Source organism: Fundulus heteroclitus, unplaced genomic scaffold (genome assembly GCF_011125445.2).
Source record: "Fundulus heteroclitus isolate FHET01 unplaced genomic scaffold, MU-UCD_Fhet_4.1 scaffold_245, whole genome shotgun sequence".
Classification (NCBI taxonomy): domain Eukaryota; kingdom Metazoa; phylum Chordata; class Actinopteri; order Cyprinodontiformes; family Fundulidae; genus Fundulus; species Fundulus heteroclitus.
Genome location: NW_023396656.1, coordinates 176,472 through 191,456, shown reverse-complemented (window position 1 = coordinate 191,456; position 14,985 = coordinate 176,472). Strand labels below are relative to the sequence as shown.

At 39.4% G+C, this 14,985-nt stretch overlaps 1 protein-coding gene across 2 annotated transcripts in view; it reads right to left on the bottom strand.

Moving 5' to 3' along the window:
• The window catches only part of LOC105918613 (xylosyltransferase 1), a 47,415-nt gene extending 36,678 nt beyond the window's left edge, over window positions 1-10,737 (bottom strand). Inside the window, exon 1 of one of the 2 annotated variants that reach the window (XM_036129886.1) lies at window positions 10,318-10,737. In XM_036129886.1, the coding sequence (XP_035985779.1) occupies window positions 10,318-10,599 (282 nt within the window). In that variant the 5' untranslated portion in view covers window positions 10,600-10,737. The remainder of the gene's footprint in view (window positions 1-10,317) is intronic. The other variant, XM_036129885.1, reaches the window with a different exon arrangement.
• Between the last annotated feature and the right edge of the window lie 4,248 nt (window positions 10,738-14,985).

Genomic DNA, 14,985 nt, shown 5'->3' with positions numbered 1-14,985 from the left:
CATTTTTCAATAATGTTGAAACCTTACAGACAAGGCAGAAAATGCCGAGGGAAAGAGGGAGCACGATGGAGATTAACAGGAACTGTGGCTTAACAGCAGCTAAACTGGCAGCTTCTGACAAAGAAGTGAGCAGAGAAGCGGAAATGCTGAAGTTAATTACTGAAATACAACACGTTACAAGACAGGTGAGACACCGCTGAACACACAACCTGAGGGGGAAAGCCTTACTGGAGGAGCAGAGAGAAACACTCTGTTAATTAGTCCATAAAGAAACACAGGGGGAATAAACACAACGGATCAATAAAAAAACACTAAAATACAGGCATAAGTGACAAATAATGCACTGAAATATAAAGATAAAAAAAAGACCAAACTGACAATTAAGGAGGCTACCCAAGGATCCTGAATTCCCCTGAAATCAATTCCTAAATCCCCTCTATCCACATTAAAAATATGTTCAGAACGAGGGCGGCAACACATTTAGTTGTGATACTATTGGTGAATATTGCAATGTTAACATTAGTTACAATCAGCGCATATTGTCCATCCTCTCTACACACACATCACTCTTTGTGAAGTTTAGCACCTCGATCACTAAAATACACCTCAAGTATTTGGAATCGAGAACAGGAAAGGCCAGTCCAACAGCTCAAATATATTACTGGCATGCAGAAATTTAATGCAAGGAACTTAAAATGTAATATATCAAATATTGCATCCGTGGAGTACATTGCGATATCGAACACAGGGACATTGTGGAGACAACTGCAATTCGACATATTGAGCAGGTCAAGTCAAATCAAAGAATCAAGGGAACACAATCTGCATCTATATGCAGCCAAAATCCTGTTTGAAACCATTAAACCACAAGATGAAGTTAAGAAGCTTACAAATAAATGTAGAGGACAAACAAATTTCAATCCAAACTAAGTTATTGCACTAAACAAAGCACCATTGTTAGCAAAAACTCCACCGTTGCTACATGCATGCTTGGTATGAGGGATTGCTGCAAAATCAACGACTCAATGCCAGCGACTGTCCACTGTGGCTCTATGCTCCACGAGGAGGATTGAATGCTGCAAGTCAACGACTCGATGCAACCTGCTGGGTTCCCTTAGAGAAAAAACAACCTGTCTGGAGGATTTAATTAACTGATTCTGTAAAGTGCCTTGAGATGCCATGTTGTCAATTGGAGCTAAATAAAGAAACTGACTTCATGAAACTCAGATTCAGGACATTAAACCTGAGCCTGAGACTATTGTAATGTTTAATTTAAATGATATCAATGTTTTCTGATTGCCTGTTTGAATTTCATGTAACTTTAATTTATCTGGAGTCTATTGCAATCAGTTCACAGTGTGTTTAAAACCCTTCGGTTCCTGGGGACGATCATCGCTACAGTTAATTAATAAAAAGTAGAAAAAAATGTAAAGAAATTCAACTTGTTTGGGCTTATTTTCATTAGTTAGTCTTTGAGTTTTGAAGCAAAATTCACAAATCCCTTTCAGAGAGTACACACTGAGTTTTCAGGGATTACCAATCTAAGCTACACTAGAAAGCAGAAATCCCATCATTCAAACCCGGATGTGAAGCAATCCTATAATCTGATCGGACCTGGCTGTCGGGATGGGAAGTGACTCCGATCCGTGCTCTGCATCAAGTTCTGTTTGTGTGGACAAACTCCACGGCCGCAAAACTTTCCACAGCAGCTCTGTGAGCGTCACTTTCTGTAACAGTTATGAGAAGTTTGTGCTTCTGATCCTGTTTTTCCTCACAGCAGACATTAATGCTGTGGCTCAGTCCTCACATTAACACACCTTACAAGTTTAACGCTGTAACAAAACTATTTTATTAAATACGGTGCAAAGAATCATATTTCTGTTACACTAAACAAATCTATTTTCCAATGATCAGTTTTACATTAAAGGAACTTTTTGGCTCATCAGACTGGTGACAGTTAGTCCTGAGTCTGTCTGGTTAGAAACGGCAACCAGAGACCCTGATGGAAATGGTTCTGGTCCAACATGAACTGCTGCAGCTCCACTCCTTCAGGGAGCTTTTCCACAGAAGTGCCAAACCGGTGCCGGTACCAGTTTGTTCTGTAAAAACTTGTTTTCCACACTTTCCTTATGTCAAATTTCCAGCATAGCCCAGTTTGTTTGTAAATCACCAGTCACACACAAGGAAATCCAGTTAACGATTTAATTTGCCTTTAGGATAAATCAGAGTAGCCAAAAGACTGTACTAAAATCAGAGTAAAACTCCTTCAACATATTTAAAGTAAGAGTAAAAAGTTGGCAACCAAGAAATGACTCAATAGTAAAACAGTATTTGGTAAGAAGGCTACTCAACCACTGATTAACCAATCATAATAATGATTGGTTTCTCAGATTTAAAATTCTAAAATGATGCAATTGGACAGACAAAAATATAAAGTTATGTACAAATTCTGGTATTTTACAGACTAAAATAAAAAATATACAAAAAATAACAATTAGGTAACAAATTATGGCAGAGGAAACGCTCTAAATATTGTTTTATATAAAAGCTTGTGTTTAAACAGGAAGTCTCACTCCATTCAATTCAATTCAATTCAGTTTTATTTATATAGCACCAATTCATGAAACATGTCATCTCAAGGCACTTTACAAAGTCAAATTCAATCATATTAATCATATACTTAGATTTACCTATCTTAAATCTAAGTGTGTCTCTGGTGCATTTTTGTTTGTTTACTCCGAAATGACTCATGGTGGGTAGAGTAGCCAGAAATTTTACTCAAGTAGGAGTAACAATATTTTTACAGAATATTACTCAAGTAAAAGTAAAAGGTACAGTACAGTAAAACTACTCCTAAAATAAATGTTGTTCTAAAAGTTACTAAAGTAAATATGACTGAGTAAAAGTAACTAGTTTCTACCCATATCTGGGATTAATGACAATTTTTTTTAAACTGAATTTTAACCCAAAGCGCCGTGCAGGAGATCAAAGGAAAGTGAAAAATAAAACAAAGGATAAAATGAAAGAAATAGATGGTAAAAGGCAGATATTAAGGCATAAAAAGGAAACAAATGTCTCAAACTGTTCATAAGTCAGATCATTTGATCAAAACCTTCTATAAAGTTTTCAGGCAGTTTATTCCAGAACTGAGGAGCAGTTGTGGAATAATACTGAGTTGGTGACCCCTGGGTTAGCAGCCACAGACATCATATACGTAGACGCGTCATAGGGCGCAGGTTCGCAAGTCAACGTCACCGCCGTATTGTATGTGGCAGAAAAACGTTGAGTTCTGTTGTTGTGAACGTGGATCAGAGAAGATGCCTCATTCCTGTGCTGCGTGGAAATGTATTCTGGCTGATTTCACTACTTCTATCTGCCTTCTATAAACTAAGGCTGCACCATGTTGCAAAACTGGACAGCTGCAGCTGCAGAGTGGCAACACAGGCTATATATATATATATATATATATATATATATATATATATATATATATATATATATATATATATATATATATATATATATATATATATTTATATATATATGTGTGTATATAATTTTTGTGTGTGTGTGTGTGTGTGTGTGTGTGTGTGTGTGTGTGTGTGTGTGGGTGTGTGTGTGTGTGTGTGTGTGTGTGTATGCTTTATGCATATAAGGATCAATTTGTTAAATCTAAACATTGTGGTCTTCATTATTTCATAAAACCGTGTCACATGTGAACCTTTAGGAACAGACTTTTTGGGGGAGTATTAAAGAGGTAAAATTAATAATATGAGAAAAAAAAGTTCTAGGTCAATAAAGTAAAAAAAAAACAAAAAACACTAAAGTGATAATGTTATGAGAAAAACGTCATATTATGAGAATTAAGGGAGAACATTTCCAGAATAGTCACAGTTTGCAGAATTATTTCACTCCTGGAGTAATAGGGCCAGGTTAGATTATGTTAAATATTTGTTTTTCTTTAGGAGAATAAATTCAGGAGAATGAAGCTAAAGCGATACGAAAATAAACTTGTAATATTACAAAAACAAAAATACTACGAATACAAAGTATATTCAGAGATTAAAGTCCCTCTGATACTGTTTAAGTGACTGAGTAACTTCAGATTTGCCTCATTTAAGATGGCGGACGCTCTGACGCATCGCAGCATAGGCAGAACCCGCCCAACGACGCGTCTACTCTTATATTATGTCTATGTTAGCAGCTAGGTTAGCTGGAGTGGAAGAAGAGCCAATTAAGTGGCAGGCAACAATTTGTGAAAATGGGTGATGATCAGTTGTCATGCCTGGTCATTACTTGTGGTGTCCTTCAGGGGTCAGTGTTGGGACCAAAACTGTTTATTCTCTACATAAAGTTTTAAAGGTATTGCAGTTTGTTTTGTTTGCAGATGATACAAATATTTTCTGTACAGGTTAGTGTTTGCAGCAGCTTATGAATGTTGCTCCACTACAGAGATAAATAAACTGGTTTTACAAAAACAAATTGTCCTTAAATTTGGAGAAAACTAAATTCACGTTTCTTTATAGTTACCAAGGAAACATAAATGTGAAACTCACAATAAATGTATAGAGTAAATTAAATAACATACTTGAGAGTGATTATTGAGGATAAAATCTGCTAGAAACCTCTCATTAAATATGTTCAGACTAAACTACCTAGAAGCATCACAATTCTTCGTTAAGCAAAACATTTTCTGAACTATAAAGCATTACACATTCTCTACTGTAGATTGATTTTACCAGACCTGAGCTGTTCTGCAGAAGTCTGGGGAAACACCTCCAGGACGTCACTCAAACCGCTCTGAACGCTGCAGAGAAGAGCCAGTAGGGTGGTTCATAAGGCTGGCTATCACCACCGCAATGATCCATTATTCATTCATTATTGCTGGATAAGATTCTCAGATCTGGTAGAATTTCAAACCTCACAGTTAATGTATGAAGCCAGAAATAAACGACTAAAAGAGGGCATACAAAAACTTTTTGTTGAGAGAGAGCGGGAGGGCATTATTGCAGGGAGAACCTAAATTTGCTCGAACAAACGTGAAAAGAATGTGCATTTCTATATGTGGTGTGAAGGTCTGGAACAAACTCAGCATTGAATTAAAGCAATGTCCAAGCAGGAGACTGTTTAGGAAAAGGCTCAAAGTGGTTTTCTTAAAAAGATCAGAGATGGAGGAAGGCCAGAGAACACCAATAGGGACTCTTAGCCACTGGACCTGAGAGTATCCATACTTTTGGATTATGGTCGTCTGAGCTATGGGCTGTAGCTAAGAAGTGTCTGAATGTAGATGTGCGTAAGCGCATGTGAATGTGTATATGAATGTTTATAATGTCCAACATATTGATTTATTTGCTTAGTTAATGGACAATGAGTAGCATGGACTCATGAGTAAAGTAGGAATCAGGAAGTTGGTGTTCAAGACTATAGGAAGGAGAAGAGGTATGATTAGGTAAGTTTAACTTCTTCACACCCCTTTTCAGACATAATCACTAAATTAAACATGTAATATAATAATGTATTATTGTTATTTATACATGTTTTTATGTCTTACATTGATAATTTCATTGTCTGAAACAAACTATTCATTCATTCACATTTAAAAACCTATTTAAATTATTGCTGATTAGCAATGATTTTGATAACCATTAAACAGGATAAAATGTTTGGGATTCAAAACACTGGTAAGGCAAGTTTATTTATAACACACACTTTTTAGTAACAATGATTCACTGAGAACTAAAAGCTTAGACAGTACTATTTGTGTAGTAATGTATATATATATATATATATATATATATATATATATATATATGTTATAAGCTATGCTGCCAACTCTGATTTTACTGTAAACATTAGAACGTTTCTTTAAAGTGAGAAAAGGTACAAAACTGCTCCAAAAAGCCCATCATCACCTCCTCTGGTCCTTAAGACCCAAATAGCTCTTGAAACCACTTTTTTTTTACTAAAACCAAACTTTAAAAGTAAAACATCTCATCACGGAGGGGCGGACAGCGTTGTCCAGAGATATTGGTGCTGATACGAGTCTGAACTCGCCATGTTTATGATGGGGCTGTTCCAGCTTTCATTTTGCTCCTTCTAGGGAATGTTTATTGGAAAGAGGATGCTCCTTCCTGCCATAAACACGCCAGTCGGTTTATGACAGCCCCCTCAGGATATCTATCTGCCAAGACAGTAATCCAATTACTTCCCTTTCTCATTAGTTACAAAAACCCAATAAAATGCCCTTTTGGGGCCTTTCCAGCACCAGTTCAGCTGTATTGATAACATCAGGAACTCAGAGAAGACTTATTAATTAATGTTTTTTGCTTCTCTTTATTTTTATTTGACTAACTCTGAGATGGAGTAATAAATGGATTAAAATCAATTAATACAAACTCGGAAAGTAGGAAATTCAGTGTTTTAACATAATTCTTCCATGACAAATTGACAAACTTTTTCATAAAAGTTAAACCTAAGAGTTCAGAGTCAATTTTAACCGATTTTAATGTTTTATTATTATTATTTTTGTAAGCAGGGGTTGAGGGGGACTTGTACCCAGGACGACTACGTTGAGGCCTCTAAACATCGGTTGCATGCTCTACCCCTACGCCACAGCTGCATTTTAAACTATAAATGCAAATTCATTGATGACGAATAAATGAACGAATGCCCATGTTTGACAAGCAAAGACAATAGGCCGTTATCTTTTTCCGAAATGTGTTTACTTTTGAAATGCTTATCCAAACCATATAAATAATCCCATTCTATAATTATCCAAACTGAAATCTGCCCTGTAATCTACAGCAGGCAGCCTTCTATTATTGACATTTACCACATTTAATCATTTGAAAAATATCAGTCCAGTGATTTATATAATTTGAACTAACCAGTTTTACAGATACTTTAGTCAAGTGAAAATGTCTGCTACATGAGCAGCAGTACAGGAATATCTGGTTTAGTGGATTACTCAGTTCAGATATTACGAAGAAATGCGGGTTTCTTTGAGGTCTGACCTCCTGGTTATGTTTTTTTTTTTTTTTTTTTTAAACTTCCACAACCTGCAGTTGGTCCGCTGCTGTTTTTACGGAGATATAGGCCGATGCCAACCCATCCGTGTTCACTTTGTCTTGATTAATCAAATAAATGTAAACTATATGGATCAAAACACATAAAAGAGTAGCAGTACTCTGAGAAAGAATGTAGTTTCAATGTATGCATTAAAAGCACACGTCCTGAACCTTTATCATATGTTTTTTTATAAACTCAAAACAAAAAAAACATTAATAACTGAGAGCAGGAGGTTAATTTATTGGTTTAAAAAGCAGGACAAAACACTATTTTCAGCTTTTGATGCATTTAATTAATTTTCCCCAAACAGCTGCTAAAATGTTGGTTTAATGCTGTCCAGGATTTTTTTCAGGAACTATTCAGATATATTAGCAATTTAAAACTAACATTACAGAAAGACAAACAAACTCCCACTGTGTTGAATTTGTGGGAGTAGTTTTGTTTTATCCTAAAAATGCCAATTGTAACATTTTCTCAGACCTCTACCTTTTTACACACGGTTTTACTCAAAAACTCAAGAAGTCAGATGAATATTTAGCTAGATATATTTAAAACATTCTTTTATAAAAAAAAAATAGAATTAAAAACATAGATAATGACTGGATCTTTCAGGTTATGCTAACTGGACGACAATAACAACATAACCTATCAGTTTTGATACAAAAAAGCTACCAACTGCTCAGCCGTCGGATTGATTTGAAATTTGATATTTCAATTCAGTTTATTTATTCAGCCTCAATTTACACCCAGTGTCTGAGGGCACTTTACAAAAAAACTCCATCCAATTTATGCCCATAAATACAATTAAATCCAATCATATGGACAGAATCAAAGTCCATTACATATATCCCAATTTGATCTCTGTTCTAAAACAAGGAAATCAAATTCATCTAAGGAAACCCAGATATTAAAACACTGCAAATGTTCTACCTGACTCTTGCCAGATTTCAAAGATATTTAGCCTCATACATCAAGAGACTAAGCAGAATAAAATAAAATAATTATTTACTTATTTTTTTAAATGACGCTACCATTGAGTTCACCCAATATAGCAACTAATTTTTGTATCAATGGAAATGAACCAACTCATGACGGACAGATTTCTTCTGGAGAAACATTTTGACCAGACCAGATTAAACGAAGCATTAAACTGTTTCGCCTCAACGATAAGAGGTACTGTATGTTTGGAGGAGTCCCAACACAGTGGAGGCGGTATTATGCTGTGTGGCCGTTTTATTACCAGTTACACTGGTGCATTACACGGAGAGGATGGAAAACAGAAGAAGGACTAGATCCAAGCATTTAAAATATACCACAAATCAACAGCTAGACGCCAGGGGTGACGTTTAGATGTGTCCCAGGCCCAACACACCTGACTCAAATGACTGAGTTACATTCTCATGCACACAGGCTATGCACTGCTCAAGGTGGCTGCCAGGTGGAGTAGCACTGTTGTTTTTATTCTGCAAATCATTTCAAGGAACTTCAATTCCTCATTTTTGTGGGTCAAAAGTTGTTTTTTGTTTTTTTTGTTTTTGTGTTTTACATTTTTTTCACAAATGGTGATATATACTGTGCAGCGTGAAGGTTTTTTATTGTTTTGTATTCATTATTGGGACATTTGGTATAATGTGTAACCGTAGCAACCAGTTGCTAATTAATATCTCAAAATCTGATATAACACTTCAACCATGTCCCCAAATCCCAGATGAGCTCAAAAGGAGGCGTTGGGGATGCAGAGCAGGAGCAAGAAGAAAAGAGAGAAGGGGGAAATTCAAGCCATCTCTTCCATCGATTATTATGGGCAATGTATCTTTGGGAAACAAGCTGGAGGAACTCCAAAACTTGACAAGGACCCAGCCAGAATATCAGGAATACAGTATTATGTGGGGATCATATCCCCAACTTCAGCGTCTCTCTGCCAGGCTTTCTGACCATTCGAGCAGACAGAGATTTAAAGATGAGCGGCAAGAGCAAAGGTGGTGGATTGGCTGGTGAACAGCAGACGGTGTCATCCAGGACGTGTCACTATGACGTTTTGTCTCTGCAGCCCAGATACTGAAGCATTAGCATTGAGTTTTCATCCATATTATTTACCCAGAGAGTTCACGGGTATTATTCTGCCAACAGTCTACGTTTCACCATCAGCTGTTGCCAACGCTGCATGTGATGTCATCAGCTCAGCTGAGAATAAGCTACAAACACAAAATCCAAATGCTTCTCTGGCAAATATCTGGTCTCCTGCTCTACTAGATAAAACAAAACTCTGGATTTGTTTCATGCAAATGTAAAAGACTCACATCTCTAAGGCATAACCTCCTCATGGCATATTAATAAAGCATTTTTGAACTGAATTATTTGAATTCTACAGTTGTGTTTAAAGGCCTAATTATATGATTCAGGTGTTTGACTTTGGACACATCTAAATGTTGCAGGTTTGACACCAGGTTGGCAATTTATTCCTCCAAGGGTGCTCATCTTTCAACGCAGCGGACTCCAAAAAACTCAGCGAAAAACTCTCTATCACTGATAACTGAGATTTACCTGCTAACTTTTATTGTATTGCGTCTACCTTTCCTTTCTCCACCTCCTGGTATTCAGTCCTATAATAAGCGCTGGCAATCAGTCTGCAGGATTTTAACTGTCAGGGCTCAAAGCGGGAAGATCACAAACTGAACGGTATAATGAAAGGAGAGAAAAGTGGATCCCTGCAACAAAAATCCCACCTTATTTTTACCCTTTAGTCCCACACAGCAGCGCTTACAGTAGAGTCATGTCCTAACAACACAAACACCTGGAAAACACGGCGGGATCCGCTCTGAAGCACAGGGAAGAGAAAAACCACAGGAAAATGAACTGTTTAGACGTGCAGTGGCATGTTTTTCACCCGTAAACACAAATCTTGTGTTATTCAGCAGCCTAATATCACCGGGGACCTTCCCCCAAAAAGCTAAAACAAGGACCTCAGAGTCAGACTGGGACAAACTGATGTTGACGCCACGCATACCAGCATTTAGACATTAAAAGCTCGTTACTATAATAAAATCTGCATCCCTCCTTCACGGAGCCTTGTTTTCTCCATCAAAAGCAGCAGCTTTGCTGTGAGCAGCTGAGGCTGATGTTCCTGCCTCCGTAAATAAGATGCTGCCCGGCCTTGCAGAACAACAGCAGCCGCAGCATCCATGCGGACGCGTCTCCAAACGCGCGTCTAACCATCCGCTCTCAGCGGCACTCGTCGCTCAAACCCACCGCCAGCAGCGTGTGTCCAGCAGCCGCCTTCCCGTGCAGCAGCTGCGGGTCGTGCTTCCTCTGCAGCCCCCTCCACCGGCGCTCCTTGTCGGCTTTGTTGAAGCCCCCGGTCCGGTCGTCCCTCTTCTCCCGGCTCCTGGCGCCCGCGTCCCCGCCGGCAGAGTCCAGGCTGCTGAAGTTCCACACGATGAGAGTCTGGACCAGCAGGACGGACACGGCGGCGAGCAGCAGCGCGGAGCGGGAGCGGCGGGCCAGCCTGCGGGCGCACGGGTTGCCGTTCATCTCCCTCCGGCTCACGAAGACACTGGGAGCCCCGTCCGCTAAACGCAGACAGCGGGGTGTGAATGCTCCCCACCGCGGCCTGAGAGGGGCTGCAGGCGGGCAGACGGGAGGGGGGAGGAGGAGGAGGAGGGGGGGTGTTGGCACAGGATGGGAATGAGGAGAGAGGATTGGAGGCGGCGGGGAAGACGCAGAGAGGAGGCCCTCATGTGGTCATCCAGGGGCCAACAGCTGAAGGAAGCGCTTATTTCTGATCCAATGACCTCCTGGAGGGAGCAAATTCAGATTCACCTCCTGGGGGCTCAGATGTTCTGATGGAAACTCCCTGAATGTTAATCCAAGCAACTGGATCATCTGTTTCATGATCTTCCAAAGCAGATTATTATTAATATTAGTAGAAGTAGTAGTAGTATTGTTGTTGTTGTTGTTTCAATCGGAGTATTATTATTGTTACCAGGGTAATATTAATGTTTTTAGTAATTTAAGGTTACTACTTAGGTTTATGAAAATCAATACAAACATGAGAAGATAAAGAATGTGAAACTATTAATAATTAATTCTTAAAAGTGTTTTTTTTTTATGAGAACAGGATTTCGGTCAGTCTTTCTCTGAAAGATTTTAATCCATGAATTCAAAGCAGATTTTGTTGAACCAAAGTCTGCTTTTGAGTAAAAGTCTTTGGATAGATGCATTTACCAGGAAATCAAAGAGAATGTAAAAATGATCTGTTCACCTACCACTTTAATTAACCAGTTCCCTGATATGGGTTCAAACTCAATTCAAATTCAATTAAAATACTTTCTTTATCCCAAAGGGAAATTAAATACTGGTGTAACTCATGTTACAGGGGTTTCTCAAACGAGTTGCTGTAGATGCTGATGGCTGCAGACAGGAAGGCTGTGCTGTCTTACAGCTGATCTGGAGAAACCTCTAACTGAAGATTCTCTATTTTTGTACAACAGTCTGATGAAGATGACGCTCAGGGTTGTCCTTAGCCTCCTTTCCATTCCCACTCAAAGTCTGGGGCTTTTAAAATCCCAGGTAGCATTTCCATACACATTTATAATATAAATCTTTTAGGTTTACATGAACAGGAAGCTGTAAAGTAGCCACTACATTTTAAATTACATTAAAGTGCTGCGGCATTCCCTTAATTCCTGTTTCTGCTCCAGATTCTTCCTCAGCACCGAGGAGGAAATGTCTCGGCTTCCCAAGAATGTAAAGCTCCTTTTAACACTTTTCTGTTAAATGTTCTGGTTTTCTTTCCAGTTTTCAGCTTGGTGTCAGTCGACATGTTGATTCTAATGAAGAAGCCCCGGGGTCAGGGCCCTCCTCGACCCCAGTTTAAAGGAACAGTTAGCCGCTCTAATTATAATATTCATTCAAACAACTGCAATTTACCGGAAGGACTGAGACCATTAAAAAAGTTACGAAAATACAAATTTACAGTTAACATCTCAATAAACGGGCACAGGGTAGACAAATTTACAGACTGAAGGAGAATATGATCACACAGACAAGTGGGGTGGGCGTGGTCAGGGGATGTTGTGTTTCAGATTGCTAGCTTCTCCACTGATAAAAATAAACTGATCACCTTCAAGGCTGGACTATTGTAATTCTTTACTATCAGGAAGTCCACAAAATGCAGTTTAAAGTCTTCAGCTGATCCAAAATGCTGCAGCAAGAGTTCTGATGAAAATCAACCAGAGGGATCATATTTCTCCAATTTTAGCTTCCCTTCATTGGCTTCCTGTTAAATCAAGAATAGAATTTAAAATTATTCTTCTAACGTATAAAGCCCTTAATAATCAAGCTCCATCATATATCAGAGCTCTGATTACCCCGTATGTTCCTAACAGAGCACTTCGCTCTCAGTCTGCAGGTCTGCTGGTGTTTCCTAGAGTCTCTAAAAGTAGAATGGGAGGCAGATCCTTTAGCTATCAGGCTCCTCTCCTGTGGAACCAACTCCCAGTTTTGGTCCGTGAGGCAGACACCCCGTCTACTTTTAAGACTAATCTTAAAACTTTCCTGTTTGACAAAGCTTCTAGTTAGAGTGGCTCATGTTACCCTGAGCTACCTCTATAGTTATGCTGCTATAGGCTTAGGCTGCTGGAGGACATCAGGGTCTATTTCTCTCTCTCTGCTGATTTCTACTGTTCTTCAGTTTTGCATTGCTTGTCGTCATTTCAGCTTTTAACTTTTTGTTCTCTCTCTTTTTCTTTCTTCATAGTAGGTACACCTGGTCTGGTGTTCTGTTAGCTGTGACATCATCCAGGGAAGACAGATCACCCACTATTACCATCTAATGTAGAACAGACTACTGGGTCAATGTGGCCTTCTGGGCTTTCTGTGTCTCTGCTCTGTCTTCCGTAACCCCAGTCGGTCGAGGCAGATGAGCGTTCACACTGAGCCTGGTTCTGGTTCTGCTGGAGGTTTTTCCTTCCCATTAATGGGGAGTTTTTCTTTCCGCTGTTGCTTCATGCATGCTCAGTATGAGTGATTGCTGCAAAGCCATCAACAAAGGAGACGACTCTCCCTGTAGATCTACGTTTCTCCAGGAGTGAATGCTGCTTGTCGGGACTTTGATACAATCAACTGGTTCCCTTATATAGGAAATCTTTTGACCAATCTGTATAATCTGATTTAATTTGATTTTGTAAAGTGTCTTGAGATGACATGTTTCATGAATTGGCACAATATAAATAAAATTTAATTGAATTGAACACCTCACTTGATTGGCTCATGAAACAAGTCGGACGCTGCAGGGTGCAGCTTTCTGTTTGTGGAAGTGAACCAAAGAAAAGAAAAACTACTTTGTCCACAAACTGAAATGTATTTCATGGCAATGTATGTAATAGATCAACATAAAGCGGTGGATAAAAGTAAAAGGGAAAATTTACTGGGTGAGTGGTCCAACCAGGACAGGTCGCCGGTCTTCAACATAGAGACACACAACGATGCACACAGTCACACCTAAAGGCAATATAAAGACCAATTACTCAGTAAATTAAACAGTCAGGTTTTCAGCCTGTGAGAGGAGGCTGGAGTATCCAGAGAGAACTCACCCATGCACAGAGATAACATAACACTCCAGCCCAAAGTGCCTTAACTACTACCGCCCTGTAGCACTCACACCAATCGTAATGAAGTGCTTTGAGCGGCTGGTCACCTAAAAGACTTGCTACCATCCACATTGGACTCACACCAGTTTGCATACCGCAGCAATAGGAGCACAGAGGATGCAGTTTCCATGGCACTGCACTCTGTGCTCACACATCTGGACAATAAGAACACTTATGCACGCATGCTGTTTGTTGACTTTAGCTCAGCATTCAACACTGTCATCCCGGCTAAGTTAATAGCCAAACTTCGAGACCTGGGCATCAGCCCTGGATTTTGGACTGTCTGACCAACAGACCCCAGAATGTCCGATCAGGCTCCAACTGCTCCACGTCCATCACACTCAACAATGGTGTACCACAGGGCTGTGTGCTAAGCCCGTTACTCTACTCCCTTTTCTCACCCACGACTGCAAGCCTGTGTACGCATCCAACTCCATCATCAAGTTTGCGGAAGACACTACGGAGATTGGTCTCATCAGCAACAACAATGAGACAACCTACAGGGAGGAGATCAAGCACCTCGGCCACATGGTGAACTATAAATAACCAGCTCCTCAATACCACCAAAACGAAGGAGCTCATTGTGGACTTTAGAAAAGATTCAACAGGCACCCACGACATCATCCACATCAATGGAATGGCTGTTGAGTGTGTTTCCAGTTTCAAGTTTCTGAGGACCCACATCTCAGCGGACATGTCCTGGTCAATCAACACCTCCTGCCTGGTCAAGAAGGCTCACCAGCGCCTCTTCTTCCTGAGGACACTGAGGAAAAATCAGCTCTCCTCGTCTATCCGGGTGAACTTCTATCGCTGTGCAATAGAAAGCATCCTGACCAACTATGCAACAGTGTGGTATGGGAGCTGTACTGTTGTCTCTTTATTGAACGCTAATCCTAGCTGATCCCACTCCCCTCATATACTCACAGACTCTCCTCTCCCTCCTCACACCTACCTCTATTTTGTTATTTACAAGAATGTAATGTTCACCTGCACTCCTGACTGTTACTATTGTAACAACTGTATACATGCATCTTGCACTACTCACCATGACTGAATATTGATTTGCACTGCTGACTGTCTATTCACAGTACCAATTGTTTACATATACATTTGCAATACCGTATTTTAACTGTAATATGCAATTACCTTCCACTGCACTTTAATTTAAATAGCTTCTGTCCAAACTTTATTTATACATTTTATAGTAATAGCTACCTGTATATCACGCTAACAATTCTGCCTATAGTAATAGCCATCTGTACATATA